Source organism: Pterocles gutturalis, unplaced genomic scaffold (genome assembly GCF_000699245.1).
Source record: "Pterocles gutturalis isolate BGI_N339 unplaced genomic scaffold, ASM69924v1 scaffold9909, whole genome shotgun sequence".
NCBI classification, from domain to species: domain Eukaryota; kingdom Metazoa; phylum Chordata; class Aves; order Pterocliformes; family Pteroclidae; genus Pterocles; species Pterocles gutturalis.
The window spans coordinates 3542-28899 of record NW_010135769.1 but is presented as its reverse complement, the minus strand read 5'-3'; the positions used below and the strand labels follow the sequence as shown (position 1 = coordinate 28899).

Sequence of the window (25358 nt, the reverse complement as noted above, 5' to 3'; positions counted from 1 at the left end):
GTTCCCTTGGCGGGGAGGGCAGACCCAGCGCTAGGGGAGAGGATGCACTGCGCCTCACCTGGTTCCCTTGGCGGGGAGGGCGGCACGTTGGGAGCCTTTTGTGCATGACTGCAGAGGACACCTCGTCCCGTTGGACTCAGGAGGAATGGGGCAGAACCTCGTGTGCCCCATAGAGCAGTGAAACTCTCTTGGTGAGCAAACTGAAAGAGCTGAGAATAAGGCAAATAACTTAAGACCGATGGAGTAACTCCCAGTTTTCTGCTTGTAACACATCTTACTCCACGAAGCAAAAGGAAAGGCAGGTTGACCTTTCTTATTTCACCTTCCCTTACGTTTAAGAGATGACCAAGACTAACAGAAAAATTAAAAAACAAAACAAAACTAAGGAGAAGTTGTCTGTCTCCTTAGAGCTGTGACAGAACAAAAAACTATTGCAGGCTACTCTGGGATGCTGAAAGTCAGTTTAGAGAAAGGCAAGAGCCCCGTTACGGGGGCTGTAACAGTAGTGTACGACGTCACATTCTGTGCAAGTTACGCAACTTGTTCACAAGCTTCAGTTCATCTACATTTATCTCGCTGTAGTTCTGTTAATTGGTGGCTGAACACTTCACACAATCCTACTCCACAGCTCAAGGTAGTTTCAGCAGAAAAAAAAATAATTCATTTCCTGCACCAGGTATCTGTACACCCCACAACAAGTGTTCCTAATGCCCAAACATCAAAATTGACATCTCACAGTTTACTGGAAATAGATCAGCTAGGTTCCCTTTGCGCTTTGCTTTAAAGCCCCTCGTCTCCAACCCTTGTTTTTGAGGAAGACACACAACACGTCTGGATGAAGATCCCATCTCCCTGGGACGGTGTTGGTTCTACTTCCCCCTACACAGACTTTCTCCGACTCCGAGTAGGTGTACACGAGGAGAAAGGTGTGTACATCAAGATGACATCTTTCCCCCGAGGGGATTTTCACACGCTGGAAAGCTAACAACGACAATTACACGTTAGGTAGGATAAGGTTGAAACTGTCCACACCAGGCCAGCTTGAGCACCACGAGTTCCTTTAGCCTGTTGTCTGTTGCTCAGAGTTTCCTCTCCCTCGGTTTGTTCCCGTTTTGTTCATCCAGTACTGGCGAGTGTCTATCCCCGTTGCTCAAGCATTTGTCCTTTTCATATTTGTGCTCCTGCTTCTGCCGCCTGATCTCCTTATACCGCAAAGTGATGTCGCTGGAAAGAAAAGCAGATGGATGTGAACCAGTGATGCGAGTGAACAATTTCAACACACAACACCAACAATATGGCAAGTCTGCTCTGGGTGCAAGTGCCCTTGGGATAACTCAACCCACTCGAGTCTTTGGCTGTAAGTTTCTAAAACTGCTGATGGCATGGATGCACTTGAAATGGGTGTTTCTTGCTGGAAGCCCGGCTATTATCACCTCTTTCAAGAGCACAACACAACAGCACACTCAACAAGAGCAACGGCTGTGCCACGCCTCCTCTCCAGATCAGGGTCATTCTTTCAGCCCTGTGCAGCTGCTTCTCCTGGACGTGCCCCGAGCAGCATCCAAACTGAACCCGTTTAGCTTGGCTCACTTGTCGCGGACACCGGGACAGCTCGGACAACTGCAACACAGCCAACTGTTCTTGCAACAAAGCTGCAACACATCTTAGTCCTGTCTAACTCTGAGCACAGGAGAAACAAACCACGACCTTGCCTACCGCCTTCCCTCACCCAGGAGGGCCGGGGGCAGTCAGACAATTGCTGTTCTCCTCCTCCAGCAACACCAGCACAAGCAGTGCCCCAAAGACCAGAGCCACAGAGGCTCGATGCAGACAGAACAATTCCTGGATCACAGACGGAAAGCTCCCTGCTTGTTTAATAACTCACACAACTCCGCTGCAGCTCTGGCCGTTCCAAAGGGCTGTGATCTGTCTTCAGCAGGCGCTGACGGCTAACCACAGCACACATTTGAAGACTTGGTCCAGAATAACCCCCCGTAAGACCCAGGCTAGAGCTGAATGTCGCACGTCAAACCCTGCTTACCGGATGAAGAACCGCCAGGCTGTCCAGGTGAGCACCAGTATGATCCCCAGGATCCAGCACTGGGTGATGTAGAAAGGAAGAGAAAGCGTGAGCGTATGGGGATCATACTTCACGACAATCAGAAACTCCGTGGCAGTAATAGCCGCAACCAGCCATGCCTGCTGACCTAATTTTTTATGGAACTTCCTGCAAAATAAACACAAAGATAAAACAAAGTTAGTGCTATGAAATGAAGCATTCAGAGAAACACTCATAAAAAGACATCTGGGGTAATAGTTTCATCCAGCTTTGCACAATTCTAAAAGTCTAGTTTGGATCACACATGTACTAAGGCTATGCAGGCTGACGGCTTTCGTGTGTTACTTAAGCTCCTCTCAGAGGCTGAGAACACATGGAAAGTTAGACTTTATCATCCCGTGACGCAAGGAAGTATCCCCATTTCCAGGGTATTGGTAAATCCCCATAAAACAACTATCTGCCCAGCCTGGCATCAGCTGAGGCTCAGGGTACGGTAGGAAACAGGAGCTCTACTCCTAGATTTCACCTGCAAACACCAAGACACACTGCTGTGACCATATTTATCCCCTATATAATTGCATTCTGAAACTTACTCTCTTCCAAAAAGGTATTCAGTGAGCTGTCACTAATGATCTCTGAACGGGTTTTGAAAGAAGAAAGCTTAATAACCAACAGGCAAGATAATGGAAGACACGAGGACGGCATTCCACTTCTAGGACAACACAACCTTGGGGCAAACACGTGATTAATATTTCATCCCCAGGGTCTGGTTTTAAGCGGTACCAGACAAGGCAATGAGAAGCTGCAGCGCCACGTACGAGTCTAGTGAAGGACTCATCAATCAGTAACGCCAGAAATCAAACAGCAGTAGAATCGAGACACCTATTCAGAGGCTCTGCTTGCAGAAGGAGAGACTGGAAATACACCATCTTTTGCGTCACCTATTCCTGCCTGGGAAATCTATACTATAGGCTGCCTTCTGGTACCCTCACAGGTCTGGAGACCCTGGTAAGGTGCGTGATCTAGACCAGACAGATCCTCTACTTCTTGACCTGCTCTGTCCAAGTAATTTCTAGGCTTGACACTTTTACAGCTCACTGACCTGACAGACCAGATGATGCGTACGTCAATAACCAAATAGGGTTCTGTCTGGGCAGCAGGACTGGGCTGCACTGAAATCCTGCCCATCGCAGTGCCACTGGTGCAGGCAGACGTGCTACCCAGCAGTGCAGAGCCAAGTGCATCACTTCCCGCTGGGTAGACTAAGTTTTTGTTCTATCACCCACCTTCTGAATCTAAATTGTGATTTTATTCCCATTAGAGGAAAGAACCAAGAGAAAGCTACTACAAGTTGCATGTATTATTATTTTTTTTCCAAAGGCACAGTTTTATGAAAAGTTTCCTGACATCCAACTGATTTGAATCGAGGCAGAGTGAACTTGAGAACAGCAATACCCTCAACCAGCACTGCCACCATGTCACCAGCACGCACACCCAACTAACTGCTCAACAGCCTTTGACTGTATTGCTTTCCTGAAAAAACACACAAAGCAGCATTTTGGTGCACTTTCCTGTTAGTCCTCTTTGCCTCTCTTCCTCCTCATTCTGCCCTGGCTCCGTACGTCTCTGCTTTCACCGCCGGGAGCACCTGCTCTGCAGAGGCCTTGCCCTCTCGCTTAACCACAGCGTGCTCTGAAGCACATTTTCCTACCGGGTCCCTTCTCTTCTGTCCAGCTTACTGTGCTATTTCATCCCCACCACAGCCTCAGATGCGAGGTGAAACACATCCAGGAGGAATTCAGTGTAAAGCAGCAGAATTACCGGTCAGCAAAGCGGTATAACCAGCCCTCGGAGGGCTGGGAGAGGGATGGATGGGGTAAGCTGACCTCTGCAGTGCTTCCAGAGCATTGCAGCAACGGGAAATTCTTGGCTGGTCTGACTGCTGTGACATACAGCCTCCTGTCTGGGTGAGGCACTGACTCCATAAATGCTGGCTGGGACATTCAGCAGCCACACAAGCTCTTCGGGCTGTATTTTCCTGCTGGTTTTGCCACGCAGTGGATGAAAGAGAAGCCACTTTACAAATCCCCAATCCCACCCCAAATCCCTGGGGCTGCTCTGCTAATGCTTCCCTCTGCTGGGCAGAGAAAGGAGCCTGCCTGCCAGCCTGCACCTCCCGCCCGCACCCTGCCCAGGGCACACACCGCAGCAGCCCCGAGCACCTCCAACAGCACTGGGCCAGAGGGAGCTCCACATGTGCTCCCAGTTTCTCCTCCCTCTTCTCATCAGGTGCCAGCAGCGGCACTGGGGAGAGCATCCTTCCTCTAGCAGGTGTCCTCCTGCTGCTCAGACACATCCGCTCCACTGCATCCCCTTGGATCCTCGGCATCTGGGAAGGGATGTAAGCATGGAGAGCCAACAGAGCCTCCAACTGCATCTCCCCTCTCCCGAATCCAGGGGAGACATCGCAAGTCAAGCACACAAAACACAGTTTCTGAAACACGAGGCCTGAGAGTCATATTTGACACCAATACACGTAAATTCAAACTATACAAAATTGCCCAAATACAGTTGGATAAAATCTGATACAGTAAATCAAGTGCAGGTTATTGCTGATGCAGACAAGCATCCTGCCTGGACCAGCTCAGATGAAAGGACTTCAGAAACTGCTCCAGGTGGTTCATCTGCTGTGACAGATTAAACGGGCAGAGACTAGCCTGAACACATGGAGAGAAAAACGAAACAGCACATCTCTCACTGGGAAGTCAAGCTGTTCGGATGAGTAGGTCAGCTCTCTGCTTTCCTGATCGGCTTCCTTGTTCGCCATCGTCTTCTTTTGCCAGCTTGTGACAGCACACTGACAAAAAAGAACTAAAGGTGTCCCCAGCAGAAGAGCTGTGCAGAACCTAATGCTGCCAAGGAAGAGTTTGCTTCCTGCCCTTCCACTCATTACAGATTTTAAAGGAAAGTCCTATTTTTTATTTGATGAATGAGATTAAAACTCATGGCTTCAATGCAGACTCCTTAGAAGAGACTTGAAGACTAGAAACCAGGAAGATATGACAAGATCAAATGCTACCGCCTCTTGCATCAAGATATTTCTGGTTAGGAACACTCCACATAGCTGGTCCCCAAGAACTCAAGCAGGATGTTGATCACGACAGGAGCATGGTATGTAAGAACTGGAGAACAGATCCAGAACTACCCCTCTTCTTGGACTATTTCAGTTCCTCATACTTTATTGTCACCAGGCTCAGACCAAGTCACTAAAAGCAAAGCCCTAGAGCTGTCTGCAGATACTCAGAATCTGACTGAGAAGAAGAGAGTTCATATTTGAACTTCACTACCTTCTAGACTAAATAACGCAAGGTTAGCTGCAGAGATCTAATCGGTTTATCTCAGACAATCCCATCACTGCCAGACAAGGCACCAAGCCATGTTGCTGACAAGGAAGGTCAACGGAATATTCCAACCTTTGTCTATTAAGAAGTTGAGTTTCCAAAAGGAAAAGGTCAGGAAGGTTTCTCACGTGCTGTTAGCTGGGAGCCTCTGGTACAGCCTGCTCCTCCCCAGCAGCTTCTCCCTGCAACACAACAGGAAGAATCCAAAATGGTTCCTTGGTTCAAAACAACGTGCAAGTGAAAACACACCCAGTTAAGCTGGTACAACAGGAGGAGATTATCTCTGCTTGGATGACCTGAGATGCACAGAAGAACCGAAGTCCAGTTGCAAAGCCTTTGCAGATATGAGGTAAGACCAGATGCTGGGCTCTGCCACTTTGCGTGAGCAGTCTGATGAGGTCAGCTCTGCAGTGCATCCAGCAGAGCCATGAGCCTCAGAAGCGCAGGGACTGATCACCTCACCCACCCAGAGCGGGGACTAGTCACCTTACCCACCAGGAGAAACAGAACAGCAGGTGGTGGTGGTGGCAAGGATGAAGACAAGCAGTTCAGGATGAGAAGCGCTGCTTGCTGGATGAACTTCTCCAGCTCACTGAAAGCACGGCAAGGAACTGACCTAGCAATAAGGCACCGGTGACCAGCGATTCTCCTAAATTTCAACGCTATGCTATGTGGCTGAACAGAAGGCAAAGGAGTTTTTCCAACCCAAACACAAGGATCAGAAGATCGCGAATGGTGCTAAGGAGAGGAGCCCACCAGTGAGAGGCAGAGACCTCTTCTTACCTTTGCGTTGGAGGCACGTCCCAAACCAGCAGGTCCGACATCAAAGGCAGGGGCAGCCTGCCACTGCTGAATGTCCTGAAATCCAACTAAGCAATGTGGGTTGACCCTTCTTCCCAGTTCTAGGAGTCAAAGCCTTGCAAGGGAAACTGATCTTCACAGAATGTTGGAACCCTAAATTCTGAACACAGACACTTTTTGCGATGGTCAGTGACAGACAATGAACATCCCTGGAAGCCAGACATTGTCTTAGACTTAAGATGTGGGCTCAGGCAATTTGTGAGATTACTACTAAAACTTAAAAGAAAACGTGGTTTTTGAGAACAAAGCTTTCTCAGGTCTTATGTGGTCTGCAGAAACAAAAGCAGCAAGACATGATGCTTAAGTAGGAACAGTCTGAAAGTACATGCACTGCTGTGTACGGGTGCACTTCCCCCTCACCACGCTTTGCAATCAGGGGTTCCCTGACCTGCAAGAGGATGCGACAAGAGCCCCAGAGGACCCGGGACCAGCTGGAAGATAGCTCAAGAAAAGAAGCGCCTTTAAGAAACACATTTTTTTTAGTTTGGGCCCTGTTGTCCTTAGAAGGTACACCTAAGGACTGTAGCTCCTGGCTATCAATCTGAAAGTGAAGCTCAGTACTCCTCTGCCCAGGCACTCCAGCTAGTTTACACATCGTGTTCTCAAAAGAGCAATCATTTATTACAAACTGAGGTTAAAACTGTGCACACAATGCCCTTAACAACAGCTGCTCTCTAACCAGATGCAGTCAGAACTCTGCCTCCAAAACAAAAGAGCACAAAGCAGATGCTTTGGGATTAGGTCTTTTTGCGCCTGACAAGCTGAACTATTGCCCTGAGATGGATGCCAACAAGCTGGAGCAAATTCAAAATAAAGCAAGTGAAGCTTGACATGGTATATACACAAGAGGACTGGCTTACGGGTCATCCATGAAGTCGTAGATCTCCCTCATAGCCACACCTCCCACATTGACAAAAAAGACAAGTCGTAACAGGACCAAGTAGTGTTCTGGTGGCATCCAAAGGACAAACTTCAAGTAAAATGTGTTCAGCTCTGCCAATAAAAACTGAGAAAAAGGACATTTTAATTACATTCAGAAGACTTCACTGGATGAAGCCTGGAATCTCCCTCTCTCCCTGCATGACTCCCCCCACCATGCCTCTAACGCCACAAAGCCCTGCTCAGCATTACTGAGCACACCATCAGTAGCTGCAATAACAACCAAGAACAGCTGAAAATTCTCTGTGTGTTGGAAGAGGTATTAAAAAAAAAACCACAAGAGAAACCTGGACAAGCACCGCCTCTAATTTTGAACAAGTTTACAAGGAGTTTGAAGTACCTGCAGAACTACTGATAACAAATCCTAAGAGCAACAACTGGTCCTTTCAGTGTCATTCAAAATCTGACTGAGGGGATCCCAAAGTAAAGACAGGCAGAAGCAGTACATCCTGGGGTTTTTGGTTTGGTTCGGTTTGGTCTTTTTTGCACAGTTACGCAAATGTCACTGTCAAAGCCATCTTAGGAGAAGTGATTATACATTTACAGCAAAATGTTCTCGAGTGAGCTGTCCTGGCAATGTTAATAAGTGAGCAAGGAGACACAAGGCTCCCACTTCAAAAGAAATTATATCAAACGGCATTAAGCGCTGTTTAATCCAAAAGAGTGAGCCAATGCCTGAAGCTGCTTATAAACTGTCACCCGAAGCTAGGCTTTGCTAAAAGAAACATTATTATACCAGAGATCAGTATAAATTCAATGGAATGTCTCAGCTGCAAAATCTGCTTCAGCGCCTAAAACCCCTTGGGGTGCAAAAAGTTGGGAGTACAGACACAGGAACCATTCAGAAAAACCTATTTTATTTATGCAGGCACGTTGACTTCACTTCTCTAAACTCTGGGAACCCCAGCAGGTCTGTTGTGCTGTGTGAACCTGGCGAGCGTTTCACGTGGTGGGAATCAGGGGATGTGAACCTGTGTCCGAGTGGCTGAGTTTGCAGCTGCCTGGCACCCACTGCTGGCACTGCTCGCTCCTTACAGGCAGTGCATGGCTCCTGAAGCAGGCTCAGGGCTGCACTTTGACATCAGCACAAAATCCAATGTTATTACGAGACAGAGAGGTGGCGGTGGCCTGCCAAGCTGACTGATGCGTCCTGCTCAGCAAACTGTAATAGGGAACTTCACTGGACAGACCTCAAAATAAACCACCACTAGATTTCATACCGCACCTCTTTCAAGATGCTTCGAAGCACGCTGTTGTAACCGCTGTTAAAAAACACACCGAGCTGCACCCTGTACCACGGCAGTCATACAGCAACTGGTTAATGCCTGTGGTCTCTGGGATCACTAGCAGCGTCACAAGGTTTTTTTTAGTTAAACTTCACAGCTCGATGAAGGGGGCAGACTGTCGATTTGTTGTGACTGTGGGAGAAGCCAACTTTCTCTTTTGTCTAATTTTTTACCGCTCGAGCTGGATACTGTTAACATCATTGCGTGCTACATGTTCGGTGAAACATAAAAAGAGAAATCTAGGATAACTGAATTATTTAAGTCTATATAAAAACATTATCCGAGGCAAAACTGTGCATTCCAGGAGCCATGCTGCTCAGGGCTAACACAGAAGCCCGAGGCTTTGCCTTCAGCCCTCTCCAGCTGTAATGGGATATGCATCTGCCTAAGACTCGGAGAAACAAGCCGCTTTCATCCAAAGCCAATGTTTTTGGTAGCAGCACTTACTTGCTGAATTATCTGTAGATCACAATTTAGATTGCTCACGTTGCCAACCAACACTGTTCAGCGAGCAAGAATAAATATTTGTGCAATGAATCCTTAAACTGTCCCAGAGATGGAAACAGACCCCTTTTCTGCAGGATTTGGAAGCGATCTCTTCCAGCCCCAACTAAAGAAACATCCCCATGTCAGAGTCTCAGCCTCAGTTACTGTTTGTGCAGGTGCTTGAGTGTTACACAACGTTAAATCAAATGACAGAGAAAAGACAAGACAGAAGTTTCCTTACTACAAAGATTATGCCACAAACTGCTAGCCATCTGCGTAAGCTGGATGCTGGCTTCCACTCGAATTTGACCCAGCTATACGGGGTGAACTGGAAGACAATTCTCTTCATTTTGCCTCTGGAAAAAAAGCAGAACACGTTATTGCAATACTAAGAAACAGCACATAAGAGATGTCTACTAACATTTCCATTTGAGGCACCAACTCACATATGCAAAATGCCTCCATTTACTCCATTAAACTTACTACTTAATGAGACCGACACTCCGAGTTAGAGAGATGCCTGCTATTTGGACCCTCATTTTCCACTTTAATATAGGACACCCACTGCAGTAAGCAGCTCCTCAGATCTGCTTTGCTCAGCAAAGACACGCTACAGAGGAGGGCAGTTCATCACTGGTACAAAACTACAAGGGATTAATTAAATGTTGAGTTTCAGTGTCCCAATTACTGTGATGATCTGACTACTGTGGAATGCACTATTTGCACAAGGAACAAATCGACCCTTGCTGTGAAGGAGAGAATATGATCCTAACAGGAATTCCCACATCTCCTTTAACAATGTCACTGAATAAGCTCATCCTTTACTTCCCATTAACCCCAACAGAACAACCCTTCAGCAACCAAGGTCTTTAACACGGGCCCAAGCTTTGTGCTGTGCTGCTGCTGGTGGGGTTACTTCCTACACCAACTCACTTGTATGTCGGAATGTTCCAAAGTCCTTGCCATTTGTACGTCTTCAAAGAAAGCCAAGACAGAGTCTTCATCCCACAGTAAATTCCTAATCCGTTACATAAGATCACATCCATTATCCACTGGAAGGAGAGAAACACGGTGATGGAGAGAAGAAGCACTGAAGCTTGTAAAAGTGAAGTACTACAGGTACACACAGACACACTCCAGGTCGTAAGGACTGAACATCCCCAGAGAAGAGAGGCACGTGAACTGCCAGGAGAAAGAATCAGAGCCGCCCAAGCCCACTCGAATAAAGCAAGTGTTCGACAGATGACAGCTGTGGATTCGCTTGGGGAACAGACCTCTTCCCACTTACTATCAGCTCAACTCCGTTAAGTGAGAACTTCAGAAACACTCAAAACACCTGAACACGTTCCTATGGACTGGATTTTACTATGCTCAATAACTCAAGACACCCTTTAAGCTTCAGGTTGCCTCCTCAACAAGAGGTTTATCTCCAGGCTCAGGATGTGAAACTAAACAGGTGATTTCTCCCCGTGCTCTGTCTTATGGCTAAGTGCTAATTCTGGAGACAGAGCTCTGGAGCTGAAAAAAACCGTGGCTGTCCTCTGTGTTCAAAGCAGCAGAGCACAGAGTGCTAATCTCATAGGAAGTTGTTTTATTGAAGGCAAAATAGCTTTGCTGGATGTCTTTATCCATAACGCATTTACTTTGATAAACACAACCATGCAGCAAATCATTGCATGCTTGGGAAAGAGCTGGTACTGTAGAATAAAATCGAAACGAAATAACATGAGAACTATGGCTGCGTGCCCTGAATGTAGATAACGTTGATTTCTCTGGTAACCTACTTACATTTCATAGGAAAATTTAAAAATTTAAAAAAAAAAGGAAAAAAAGAAGTGTTACTTTAAGCTATAGAGCTTGTTTTTTTCCACAGAGAAACAAGATCACAGAATTCTCTCTGGCTTGAAAAAATGCACACCAGCAGTATTTCAGGAGAAGAGTAGTTACAGTCTATTATGTGCAAAGACCATAGAGCTTTTCAGGAAGGCCAAACACTTATTTTTTAAAACCCTTTTACAGGCCACACCAGAAATTCTAAACACTGTAATATTTACTGCTTTCAGAAAACAGTGAAGATCAGTTTGCACAGAAGGAAGAGCTGGACACAAACTGCACTGAATCTGGTTTGTCTGGTTGGGTTTTTTTGTTGTTTGGTTTGGGTTTGTTTGGTTTTTTGGGTTTTGTTGTTTGTTTGGGTTTTTTTCTTTTTTAAACAGGCAAGAAAAATCACCATCTGAAACTTTATACACAAAGCTTTACCTTTCTCTTTATTTCAGATTTTATGGTTTGTACCATCACCAAGTCTTTGAAAATGCTCAGGTAAAGCTTTAGATTCTTTCTCTGGTGTGAAATGAACCAAAACAAATATTCAGCCACGTGCAATAGCTTGAAAACCCACAAAATTATACAAACAGTGACAAATAAATTATAAGCTCAACAGGGAGAAGCACCAATGCCTCTGAGCTGCAGCAGTCCCGCGTGCACCTCCAGCCACATGCACATGATATGATTTAGCTCTCACCACTTTCTACCCCCTCCCTTTAAAACACGTACTTCCATTGAGACAAATCTATCACGATCTATGCAGTACATACGTGATCCCACCAACATTCACTGAAGTTTGGAAGCTGGTGTTCTAGGCTGTACTCCAGGAACTCAAACATTACACTGATGATCATACACATCCACCAGTCTCGAATCATCAAGGTCTATATAAAGGGAGAAAAAAAAAAAATCTTTCAAATACCCACAACAGTTGCACAACATCCTAAAAGCCATTACAGGAATGAATACTTGCACACCAACTGAGTAGAACCAGACACCACTTGCACCAATGCCCTTTAGAAATCTCAATAAAGGACAACTCCATAAATACTGCTCAGATCTACAGTTTTGCAACAGCGTATGGAAAAATTGTTACTTTTTTTCCCAATTTCAAAACTGATCACTTAAGGAATACGGGATTAGCCTTTCTGGACTCTGAACACAGAGGACACGTGTACAGTTTATTATATATGGTGGTCTTGGTGGTAAAAAACCAAACAAGGTCTGCAGGGCAGAACAGAGTTAGCTGGTTAAGTTTGTTCAGGTTAAAAAACCTCTAATACTTAGACCAAAGTAAATAACAAAATACACTAAATGTGTTCTGTCAGAGACAAGCACAACTGGAATTACTCCCACAGTAGGCTGATATTGACTGGAAAGTATCAAGAATTAAACATTTAATGATTTAAATCCTGATTTAGGGGCCACTGGGAAAAGCCATCCTTGGACCAGCAGCAGCATATCCCCACGTATCCGCGTTTGGGGAAGAGGAGACTCGCTGCCCTCTCTGAATGCTGCCTGCCCCATACTCCACCACATTCATTCAAGCACTTACCTTGCTACAGGAATAAAGGTTTTTCCTTGTATGGATCCGACCACAGAACGAATTATGGTGGAGGAGGGAGCTTGTCAGCGTAAGGCTGATTTGGAGAGAAGTGAGGTGACCTAGCATGGGCGGGGGAGGCAGGGGAGCCTTTAGTCCAGGTCACGGGTGACTGCATCGTGTAATTGATCACAAAGACTTGCATCACCAGGACAGAAGCAGTCAAGCTTTAAAAGCAGAACAGCACTGTAACAGAAACGCAACAGAAGCCCCATTCTTACCTTCAGGTACCAGCCAAAAAAATGAGCAGGAACAAAGCCATCCAGTTTGTCCTACAGACCAAGAAGAGAGCGTGGGTCACTTTGCACTATAAACAATAACCCATTCTTCAGGCTTACTTTCTTCCCCCCCAAGAAAAACACAGCAATAAACTTCAGTTGTTTGCCATATAAATACTAGATGCATTTTATTAGTTTCCTTATTCTCAAGTACAGTGAACAAACAAGCTATCTTCCAAGAAAAATAAAAAATTTTAAGGGTCAGAAACTAGAACTAGGATTGTGTTGATAGAGACCCCAACCCTGTATCTAGCAGAGCTTCTTAAATCTTACCAGTCCTGCCACCGTGAATCCCTGGGCAAAGACTGCCCAGGCAAAGGCATTTCCTCCTCCTAGCTTTGGTACAAGCCTAGAAACTGCTCTCAGTTACTCCAGGTCCTGAGGCACTGAAGACCGACACGGCAGACCCATCGGATTCAGTCTCCTCGCTACACCAGCACTAACAGCTCCATGGGTCAGGGAGTGGTAAGTAATCCTAATTCCCTTGCCCTTGAATTTCAAGTCTTCTGTTTGCCAATGAGAAGCAGTAACCTGATGGTTTCTGGTGTTCAGAGAAGTGCAGCTTACGGATTGCTTGTACCTTTATTTGTTTCTTACCCAGATGTTGTGAAATGGATCCGTTTCATTGCCGGGATCGTAAATAAGGCAGTTGCCGCCATAGTCTCTTTCTGGCAGGGGAACACCTAAATGTGGATCAATGTACTTCATGAACTGCCTGCCATCCTGGACAGTCTGCAAGAGGAACACAGACCCCGTGGGTCCCCCTTAGTAAGGATTAATGCACAGGAAATTACAAAGATAATTAAGATCAATGCTGTATCCTCAGTTGGGGAGGGTTTTTTAACAACCTGTTGCAGAACAATTCTTAAAATATATCCAGACCTCATATATATATATACACCTGACTTTCTGGGCCTCTAATGCTAAATACCAAGGAAAAAAAAGTCTACAGAATGAACTTAAGATTTCTTAAAGACAAAAAATCAGAGATCTTTAGCCCTGTTTCCTAAGCCACTCCTCTGTGTCCCCTTGTGTTCAAGCTTATCACTTGAACTGGCACACAACTCATGCTTCCCGCTGACCCTTCTGCCCTTCCTCTGCCCTCCCCGGGCTTGGTGAGGTAAAGAGAAAGCAGCCGATAACTCAGGACAGGCTCATGTAACGGCTGCATCTCCTGCGCTAGTGACCTGTGGTTTTCCTGGAGTGGAAAGGTCCAGCAGCGCTGCCAATGCGCAGCTCAGTCCGTGCAGCCACCAGCAGCGGGAGCACACCGAGCAGGGTTAGTGTTGTGCTCAGCTCCCTGCAGCTGCAGAAACCTGAGAACTGCTCTGCATTGTGTGGCAGAAAAAAAATACAATCAATGCAGCTCGGTGCATAAATAGTAATTTCAAATAAGGACCCACTGGCAGCATGGGACAAACTTGCAGCAAACAGCAAGGAAGAAATTATCAAAATATTAGTTACAAAAAGGGGCAAAAACTTGAGCTAATTTACTGGTAACTCACACGCACATTTGCTGAATAAGCATTTCCCACTGCTCCCTGCTGTGCCCCTGGTTGTACAACAGAAGCAATGCAACGTGACAGAGCAGCAGCCAGTGACAGCAGGGCAAGGCCAAAACTAGCTAATAGCAGTAATAATAAAATTATAGAATACAGCCACTAAAGTCACATTCGCTGTAAGACAAGTTTTGACTACAAACGAGCTTGTGTTTGCTTTTAAGGAAGTTCAGTCACTTGCAAACTCAGCATAATTTTCACCTTATTTAAACCTCTGCAAAGTAATGAATTTTTAGTGAAGAGCTGAGCAACAGCTAGTGCGTGTCCTCAACCTCTCATAACACGCTGCCAGAGGAAAGCGAAGCAACTCCAGGCTTTTCCACCAGAATTCAGAACTACAACAGTACTATTAAATAAAATGAAACACGTTCTTCAGTCTGACTGTGGCTAGTCAGGAGTGTCACAAGGATGCCTGGAAAAAAAACGGGGTGACACAAAACAGTCAGAACAGAAGAATAAACTGGAACTGAGTAAGTACTCCTCGGTGGTGAGGAATAGCAACAAAAAAGGCAAGACAGACCTGTGCATGCCCGTGAAGGGGTCAGAACTCCACTCCCTCCGAGCAGGACAGGCAGCCTGAAAGAAACCCTAACGAGGGCCCTGCATAAGGGTTTACACTGAACCCCCAAGTTATGCCAACGGGACAAACTCACGCTGTTGTTTGCGTGGTCCAGCTGCCCACTGAAACAATGGCCAGGAAAAAAAAAAGAAATAAAAAAGGACAGTTCTGTGTTCTTAAGAGAGTTTGGCACTGACTGCTGGGGAGGTTCCAGGAAAGCCAAGCTGAACGAGAAATGCTGGAGCCAAAGGAAATCTTTGATTAGCTGGAAAGGGTTTGATCAATATTAAAAACTCGTTTGCAAAGCAAATGCCCTGCTCCAACAGATGATAGATCCTGACAGCTCTGAATTCCAGCCCTGCTTCTTCAAGCTCACCCGGCCTCTAGAAGCAAAACATTTTTAAAAAAACATGTTCCTCATCCATCTCTCATCTAAAATGATTTTTAAAGCTACCTGATGGGTATGGGAGGGTACCTGCACAACCCTTATAAAATACAGAGCACCAAATGTTACTGAGGTGTCAGCCAGAAGGAGCGACCTGAAAATGAACACCTGGGGACTCCAACCGGGATCTGAATCTGGCAGAACTGGACAGCCACCTCTCGTACAAGCCAGGGGAAAGTTCTCAGTTTATTAAAGCACAAGAATATGGTAGAAAATAACATACTCTATTTGGAAGTACCAATAGCACGTTTTTCTAGAGAAAACATCACCCTCAGCTTGCTGCCACCGCACAAAGCTGTATATGAATTTTTGGTTTACTGCAAAAAACCCCCCCCCACATTTAAAGAACCTATAATTCAAGTAAAAAGTATTTCCAAAGGTCAAACAAGATGAATTCACCCCATAATCTGTAGGACCACGGAAACCAACAGCTGGTATGCAACTGCAGCAAGTCGCCAGGTCCAGCAGAGTAGAGACTGACCACGAGAAGCACCAACTCCTCATCGTCTGAACTCAAGAGCTCTGACTTCTTATCAGCTCATTTAAGAACACTCCAGTGTGGTGTCTAACCTAGACTGAGACTATTTTTATAATATTATAATTTTTCTTCAACCTCCAAGTCTCATTAAAAAGCACAATGATTCGATTTCACAAAAATGAAGAGCACCTCCTGCAGTCAGTCGGAATCCTGAACACCACCACAAAGGATTTTATATCCACATTAAACTGGCATTTAGTGACTAGAGGACTACGTTACTTACCTGAAAAAGTATAAAGATGAGGAAGAGCTCATACACAACGCTGACACACAGCCAAAACCTCCAGTAAGCTACAGAAACAGACAAACGGGATGTCAGCAAGCTTTCAAGCAGAAGGGCAGTCAACTACTCATTTACTGTAACACAACGGAACATTTCAGAAGAGATCCCACCAGGAAATTATAAAGCCCAGCACTCAAGTAAAGTGTTCACCATCCTTCCTAAAGAAGGCTCTTTCACTGCCAGACAGGCTGCTACGGAAATCTGTATTTAAGAATTAATATTAAAGTATTAGAAGGAATGATACCTGCCACTTGCAATGCTTCCCAGTGGTCCTTGGAAGAGAACTACGTCCTTCCTGAACTAATCGAATTTGTTTCTCCACGATCTCACACAACCTGGCCCGTCCAGCTGTGGCTGTCCCAGCCCCGCTATCACAGCTAACACACTGCACCAGCTTCTGCCTCTGTACTGCCAAAACAGACATGACCAAGACCGGCGGGGTGAACCACTGCTTTTATTTCTGTAAGTCCATTGTTTTCCCCTGACGACAAGGCTGTTTCCTCCAGGGGCAGAAAGCACTTAAAAATACCAAAGGTATTTTAACTTTTACTAGGAATTAATTAAAATAAAATGTAGCAAAGGTTTGGCAGGTGCTAGATGCAAGATTACAGATCGTCTCACACTGACCCACACCTGGATCTCCAGGGTACACAAATGAAAGGGTTGGTACACTGCCAGCTCCCCCATCATCACCCCGGTTCTCCTGCAAGCCTCAGCCCCCAGCAGAAGGCTCTGACTGTCCACGGGCTGCATCCATGCCCTAATTCAGCCTCCTCCACCCACAGACTGGTTTGGCTTTCGTTCCGCAAAGTGGTTTCTGGGCTCTGGAATCTTACCCAGGGTTTTGGTTAACTCCTGGACGAGAGGACGCAGGTTAACGCAGAGCCGGTGTGTGTACAGAGTGCTGCAGCTTTTTTCCCTCACCTCATCCAGAAGTGTACACAAGGTAATTCAGCAAAACCTGACTCATTCCAAGGGGGTACTTAAATCTCCCACTAATGTCACATACTAATCACTCTGGAATGATTTTAATAGACTTTCCTTCAGGTGTTTCCTGTTTACCCTTCTAAAACAGAGCTCTCCTTCCATGGGTACCTCGAGGTGACAGGACTGGATAGGGGCACAGAGGAAGCCAGATGTCGTCTTTGTCCAATTCAGCCTCAAGTAGAGAAAAAAAAAATCCACATTTTTTTTAAAGAAGTCTGACAACCTGCCTCTGACACCACCATTAAAATAGACTGAGATGTGAGAAGGTGTGACCTTTCTTCAGCAAAACCGCTAAATTAATTCCACCAAATTGGCCTACTTTATACTTCCAAGAGAAAAAAGGATAAATAAGAAAGGCAGGTGAGCTCTGTACCAGCTTTCACTAGAAATCTGACACTTTTAAGAGTTTTACTTAAAGTCTACAAACATAATTGAAATTTCTTAATTATGCAATTCAATGAAGTGTCTTCTTAGGGGTCAGTCATTAAAAAAACCCAAACTTCTCACCACAGATTATGAGGACTTTCTCCTCCTGTACACACAGGGTTCCGGCAATAGAGGATGTGCAGCTGCTGAATATGCTCAATAATATTTCACAATAAAAAAGAAAGCTCTCGTTATAACGTAGTGTGCATCCTCCCAGCTGCCATAAGCACCCAAGAGCTTTTGAAGACTACTTTATATCTGTATGGGTACACCAGAAACAAGATGTTTCCAGAGCTGTGCAAACACTGTGTTCTCCCTCCCTGGACTGGCCCCAGCTTTAGCTGTAATGTTATTTCTGGCGTACCTCTAATATTTGTTTTCCTTAAATGCACTTGTCACCATGAACCTCCCCCAAACTAGGACTATCCTCCTGGTTAAGTAGGCTTCAACTAATCATTTCCATACCTGATAGTTCAGTGATTACTGTGCTCAAACACCAAACCGCTGCCAGTTTGTGCTGCACACACAAGATGAACCCTTAACAAGAGAGCGGTGCCTGGCTGAGTGCACAGCCAGCCACTTAGAGCTCTGAGTGTGACCTATGCCACCTGAAAGGCTAAATGAGTAAAGAAAAAAAATTTCTAAGTGATTTGCCCAAGCAAGACACTTATCTGAGAGCTGCTATGGGGGCAGAAGCTATGAGGTGCTGATCAGAAGTCGCGCAGGACATGAGCAGGGAGAGCTGCCTGCTCTGAGCATCCACGTGAGCCTGGCCCAGCAGACGCCTCCTCAGGTTACTGCTCCGAGCACAAGGTTTTCCATCGCGAGCTCAGGTTCAAAAGCACTGCTCGTGACCAGCGAGTTGCAAGGACTAGGAGGTGGGACAACCAAGAGGTTGAGAGTACAAGAGGGCAGGAGAGCCCTTCAGACTAGTCCTAGATCTGCACGGGCAGGTCTGTACTTTTAAATGCAATGCCTGAACACATTAAATGCTGTGTGAAGATAGAAAATAAGAGTTGAAAGCTCAGCTTGTCCAAACCCCTAATAGAGAGCAATTTATTCCACCCAGTCCGTGAAAAAGCAGCCAATGAGTGTCACTATCCCAACAGTCCAACACATCTGTGCACAACCAGCGGTGAGTAGGCAGATTCATGAATTGATAAAGGAGTCGTCAGAACGGGGCAGATCCCATACCCTTCCCTGGTAAAGTTCTGACGAAAGGGTTTCCTCTCTGCAGAACGTCGAGGCAGCCAGCTGCTCCACCCAGTCTCACCAGTGCCCTGTCCTGCCTGTGCCTTTACCAGGAGACAGAGGAGATCCGGCTCTTTTCCGCTCACTCCTCGCTCCTCCAGCCGGTGGGTTAGTTCAGATCTCCAAGGGGCTTGTGCTGTCACGCATGATGTCAAAATAACTGCTGGCAAAGGTCGGGAATATGAAAAGCTATTTCTTAGGGCATTAATAACTGCCATGGAAAATGTCTTTAGAATTATAATGTTGGCATGTTATCTCGACAAAGACAATACAGCATCATTGCACTGTTACAACACCAGGCTATTGGCATGTGCAAGGCTCCATAAAAGGAGCCGACAGTAAGAATGAAGAATCTCTTATTTGCAAACAATAAGAAGTCAGCATACTGATACTGACTTTATCCATGATTAATTTTATCATGGAATGCACTCCACTCTCCAAATTTCGGTATTCTCTCACCCTCAAGCAGATTTGTCCCGTGGAAATACTGCTCTTTGGGCTGAAGGCAGTGCTCCTCCTTTGCTTGAAGGTCTGGATGGAAGCGAATGGAGGCCTTGAAGCCAGTGGTTTACAGGGAAAAATTGAAAATGGGATGAAAAGCAGGGAAAGTTTGTAAAAAGCCTTGCCTAAATAGTCCTATGTACTTACTGCCATGGTAATCCTACATTTCTGAATTACACCAAGGCGACTGGTATAGGTCCATGTAGCAAATGATCAGCTGAACTGGAGAAAATGGGGGGTGTGAAATCAGCAGGCAAAAAATGGTAAAGCTGGAGGAGCCATTGGCTAAAGCTGACATTGCTGGTAATACTGAAAGGAAGGAGGGGAAAAAAAAAATCACCAGTCTGGATGGATACCACTGATGTGGTGGTGAAGATCAGTTTCATTAATGGCCTTAGCGAAAAGCAGGTTAATAACACAAAGCACAGACAGCAGCAGCAGGGCAGGCAGGGACAGCAGAGAGAAAATCAGATGATCTCAAAGGACAAGAGTAACAGAAGAGCTCGTAATGCAGTTTCACACTTAGGAATCACTGAGTTTTCATGTTAGCTCATCACCTGAAACAGAAGGATTTGGTATTATCTGCCGGTCACTCAGCTGTCACTGTAACACAGCCAGGAAAAAAGCACATGCAGTATGAAGATGGCCATCAGAGCACTGCCAGAGAGAGAGATAGTGGGAAGAAAAAACAAGGGCTCTCACATCTGCAATATCCCACACGGTTCTGGACAGCCATTCTAAAGAAAACTCAAAACACACAAAGAGAAGGACTACCAAAATATCACGGGGAAAGCAGACTTCTACCGGGGGTGGGGGGGACTAAAAGCAAAATTTGTTACTTTAGCAAAATCAATTGAGATGGTAAATGTGTGCTGTGTATAAATGCATCAGGTGCATAAACACCGAGTAAGAGGAGCTATTTAAACAGAACAACATTAGGCACAAAAACCAGACAAAAATATAAAACATCTCTGAGCTGGTCATAAATTCACATGCTGAAAATAGGGCTCCAAAAATCACCCGACAGAAGCAGGTCATGGAACCTAGCTGCTTTCCAGGTACAGCCTGAAGAGCCCCTGCCACAGATCCGAGGTGCTGGACGCGATGGCAGTGACCTGACTGACCCACAGGCTTCCTTCTGCCCTATAAATGGAAGCAGCACACACCAGTGCCTGCGCTGCCCGTTCCTTTGAGATGAGATCTTTCTCCCAGAACAGCACCACGAAGACAAGGTCAGAGACTCGACTGCCCGACGGGAACTTCCCAGTACAGCCCTCCACAGCCCCTGCAACTGGAGAGCGGACGCCACATCTCGCAGGGCTGCAATACCGTGTCCTCAGCTGCCTGTAAGAGCTTCCCACGGGGAGGTGAGGAGGCATGACCCCTGAAACCACTCTTCAGAAGATCATCTCATCAAACAAGCTAGAGGAGAGGTGAAGTCAAGTCAAAAGATGAGATGAATACACTCAGCTTCAGTCCAGTAACTTCTGTTTCCAAGACAGGAGCACACAGAGGCGGCAGATGCTGGCTCAGCCTACGCTAGAAGTTTGCTATAGAGATCTCCGACCCTTGGACCTTCCCCATCCCATTTCTACTGCTTTGTTCTAGGGAATAAAAATGACTTGTGTCCCAGACAAAACCACTGAAGTTCCAAAACTGAAAGCACTCAAATATCACTGCTGTCCTTAAGAGGAGTAATGTGTCTTACAGGAGGAACCAAAATTAACTGTAAAGGAAGGAAAGACTGAAAACTGGTATTTAATGAGACCTCAGAAATGCAAACTCCTGAATAAAACCTTCAGTTTGTAGAGGTGTGCTGCGGGCATTCACAGAATCACAGAATGTTAGAGATCGGAAGGAACCTCAAAAGATCTTCCTCTAGAACAACATCTGCTTTACTGAGGTTTTTAACGTGTCTGCTGTTTCTCATATAGTATAGCACTCCCAAACTGGAAGGTTATATTTTTGGCAGAAGAAATACTTACAGCTTCATTTGACTGTATGTAGGAGAGCCTAATGCTTTCAGGAATATTATGTAAACCTACATAAATTCCTTTAATTCTTTTCCAATTATTCACATCTAAAAGTAGGCAAAAGATCAAAGATATTAAAATATTCTCATACTTCACCTGATACAACACTACATGGAAGAGATTCTGTGCTGTGCTTTCAAAAGCTTTCAAGACTTACAGTCTTATTACAAATCTTTAAAATAATAATCAAGGGCTTCTAATGTACCAGTTACTGGATAATGGACATCCAGCATGGGGAGCGCAGTGCTCCAGCAGCCAGATACCTGGTCAGAAGTGCAGCCCCATTACAGAACAGAGGGGAAGAAAAGGGATAAACAAGGGAAGTGAAGGTTTCAAGAATCTGACAGTTCACACAGAGCTTTTTACTAACAACAGGAAGCCAACACAGGGAGATTTAAAAAAAAGAAAAAAAGAAATCCTATGCTACATGCAGAATGGAAGCCCAGAAGGATCACTGTGCTGTTTGGAGGCTGGCTGGAAGCTGGGAGGCTCCCTGGTAAGTGTGCAGTGTTAATGAACATAATTATTATTATTTAAATTACAACTTACCTTCTCTACCAATACCACAAATATTTATGTTGACCCTAAACCATGCAATTTACCAGAAATATCTGAGTGACTGAAGTAACTTAAATTACCTGGATGAGGTCTTGAAAATGGTCCATCTTTAGCTTGTGTAACTCCAAAACATAAGAAAACCAAAATACTGGCAACAATACCTCTGAAAGTGAAAAACAGAACAAACAGTTTATATTGCTTCATCTTTCTAATGAAATTGTAAATTATATTCTTTCATCCAAACTCCCAATAGAACTTTTATGCTTTCTCATATTACCTGCTGAAGAGCTGGCTGAAGAGAGAGATAACTGAGAAATTCCTCGCTACGCTGCAGGATAAGTATAGGCCATGTTTGCAGCAAATGACGCAACCCCTGACTGTAAATAAAGTGGCTCTGTTTGTAGGAGCCAGAGAAAATACCCAATAATTTCGCTTTTATTGAGAAAATGTTACATACCAGAAGCAATAGCAGACTATTCATGCTTTAACTTTTTAAAATCTTATTTTAAAACAGAAAACAAAAGGATTGATGAAAACTATTCTGTGACACTCACCTCTGAGTATAAAAAGTTTGTGCTTCCTGGAAATAAAAATGGCTTTTACATAACAGATAGAAAACTCAGTTATTTTGCTTGTTTTACGACGGTGGGAAGCGCGACTGGATTAGTGACTGAAGGAAACAGCGACAATACCATGCTGCAGGACAGAAAATGGCACTCAAACATCAGCACATAAGCAGATGCCAATGTAAATCTCAGCCATCGATACCACACCCCGTGGTCCCAGGGGTTCTTGCTCTAATTTGTTTTCTGTCCATCGTTTCTCCTGTGACTTGCTGCCCACATCCAGCCACTCCCCCTGCCCTCAGCTGCTCTGTAAGTGCCTGGGTGAAGCACTTTGGGACCCTCAGATGAACTCCTGTGGTTTCAGCTAGTCCAGGCAACCCACCGACAGCAGCCAGCAGAGCAAACTGTGTATCTGCTTCACTTTATGCTCTGCTCTAAGCACCTCCTGCAGCTCTCAGGCAGCCCGGCACCTCTCAGCAAGAGCTTGCAAACAAAGGAGGTTAAAGTGTTTGTGAGCGTGTACCTCGGCGCCGAAACACTGCTCCACTGTTGTTGTGCAGGAGTTGGAAATAAAAAAGCATGACAGCTAGAGACACTGCTCGTCAGTAATCAGCTACCGCTGTTCGTTAAGCAGGCAAGTGTTCCCAGGAAATATCTGCACGCAGGGAGCCTCGCGCAGGCCAGCACTTGGGATCAAAACAGCTCCACACCAAGACTGACAAAGAACCCAATGGAGGATAAGGTGTTTGAAGTTATGGAAGAAAAGAAAAATCTGTGACAATTGGGGATATGGATATACTTAGGCATGCTGTGATCATCTTACTCCTGCTCTGAAATGCCTCTTTTTGGTCAAACATACACTTGAGAAGCCACATAAAATTGGCCAGGAGCAATGAGATACAAGACCACAGCACGCACACGGATGCTGAAGAAGGTAAGAACGGCTTAGACGTGAACTGAGCTGGAATCTTTCGTGCTCAATGGTGCTAAGCTCGGCATAGTGCTTCCCTCAGAGACCTTAGAAAAGAGACTGAACTGAGATCAGATGAGTTCACTGAGAACTGACTCAGCACAAGGAGTGTGCTGAACAACACCGGCACTTCAGCTCCTCTGTAAACCGGGGCCAAGGCAGCAGAGGTGAAGCTTAGGAAAGGGCCACAGGACTCGTGCGTTATTTTTCACTGATCTTTAACTTGGAAAAAGTAATGATTCGGGCAAGTCAACCACTGCCTCAGAATTCGGCATGTAGCTTCACAACTACAGCAATAGCATAAGGGTGCAGCATGAGTGGGAAGAAGGACGTATCCTTCAAAACCAATATTTGGAAGACTGTATACAATTCTCAGGATGCTGCTTTTCAAGCTTTTTTGCATCTAGATACTGCAAGGAGTACTCCACAAGCAAAGCCACAGAAGTGATCTAAGAACATTCGCTTCTCATTGCCTGGTATGATGCTGGTAAATTCATTTCGTAACAACCGGACACGTTATTCCCCGCACTGAATATGCAAAAACAACTTCTATTTCCTGTAAGAAAGGTTAGTCTGCTGATTAACCTTCTCTGGTTTTGTTTTTATTAGAGGAGTAAAGGCTCTAATCTCAATAATAAGATATTCCACTGAGTCACCTTAGCTCTGTATTAATCCCCAACGATGTGCCATCACTCCTCTTTCAGCTTTTCCCTGTCTTTATTTTGAACTGCCGCTCCAGAGGATGTCAGCCCTCCATCCGTTCCCTAGACTCACTTGGTGTAACTTTTTGAACTGCCGCTCCAGAGGATGTCAGCTCTCCATCCGTTCCCTAGACTCACTCGGTGTAACCGGGAATAAAATGGCATTTGTTCACACCAAAGCCTTGTGGAAATGTTCCCAGCTCTGGACAGAGCACTGTGTTCCAACTTCTTCCATTTCACCCCCGCGCACAAACACACCAACCCTCAGCTCGCACACGTGTGAGCGCCACTTACATTAGCTCCAGCTATTGTGTGACTGAGAGAATAACAGCAAGATTATCTCAGGAAATACCCCAATTCCTGCTTCTCCATGCCAATGAATACTGTATCCTGAGTCACTTTAAAAATGTGAAAAAAACAGCAATATGTTTAAGAACCCAGACTGGTAGAAAACAGAATGATCGTCATGGTGATAGCAAGGACACTTGGCAGTCTGTCAGCATCCCTTTAATTTGTAAAATATACTAAGACTTTCAGAAGACCACTTCTCTTCCCACTTTTTGTTCCCCACTGTATTTCTTTAAAGAGAGAAGAAATTGAACTACATTTAATCAGCTTAAATTCAGGTAGAAATGGACCATACATGTAAGACTCATTCTTACTTTCCGAGAGTTTCGCTTTGGGCTACAAGTTCTCATGTTAATTTTCAACAACAACTAACGTTCTGTACTGAAATCTTGAACATAATTTTACAAAAAGCACTTAAGTCAGAAAAATTAAGTCCCAGCTCACATAATTTAGAAAGTTAGGTTCTGCAAAGAAAAAGAGGCAGAACCATTGCCAAAGAAACGCAGCCAGTACCTCAAGGTTTTAGAAATAGTTTTGTATTTTGTTTTACATCACGCACACACGGCATCCACCAGGTATGACAGTGAGTGACACTAAACTGATTAGAAATTAAATTCAACAACCAGCATCAAAGGAGCTTACAGACTTATGCTTGGTTCTGTCATTTTGTAGGGTTTGGGCATTTACACCAGTTAATGCAAAGGTCGAGGCAGCTTACCCACAAGGTAACAGCACGTTCGTACAGCTCCCCTCTTCTGAGACACACCGGACAAAACACTTTCTCAAACATTTACCTCTTTGTATTGTAGGCTGTGTCTTGTGGTGTTTCCTCAAGCAAGGTCACGTAGCCCAGCGCACACGTGAGGATGAACAGGACTGTCAAGGTATGAGCTCTC

The 25358-nt window shown here is 45.2% G+C and overlaps 1 protein-coding gene across 1 annotated transcript; it reads right to left on the bottom strand.

The window, feature by feature from the left end:
- Window positions 1–729: 729 nt before the first annotated feature.
- Window positions 730–25358, bottom strand: PTDSS2 (phosphatidylserine synthase 2; the record flags this gene model as incomplete). The annotated part of the gene is made up of 11 exons (XM_010082033.1): window positions 730–1224; window positions 2042–2227; window positions 7182–7327; window positions 9274–9388; window positions 9966–10084; window positions 11627–11740; window positions 12681–12731; window positions 13335–13469; window positions 16062–16129; window positions 21958–22040; window positions 25257–25358. Coding segments are annotated over 11 exons (1264 nt in total), but the record flags the coding sequence as incomplete, so codon positions are not given.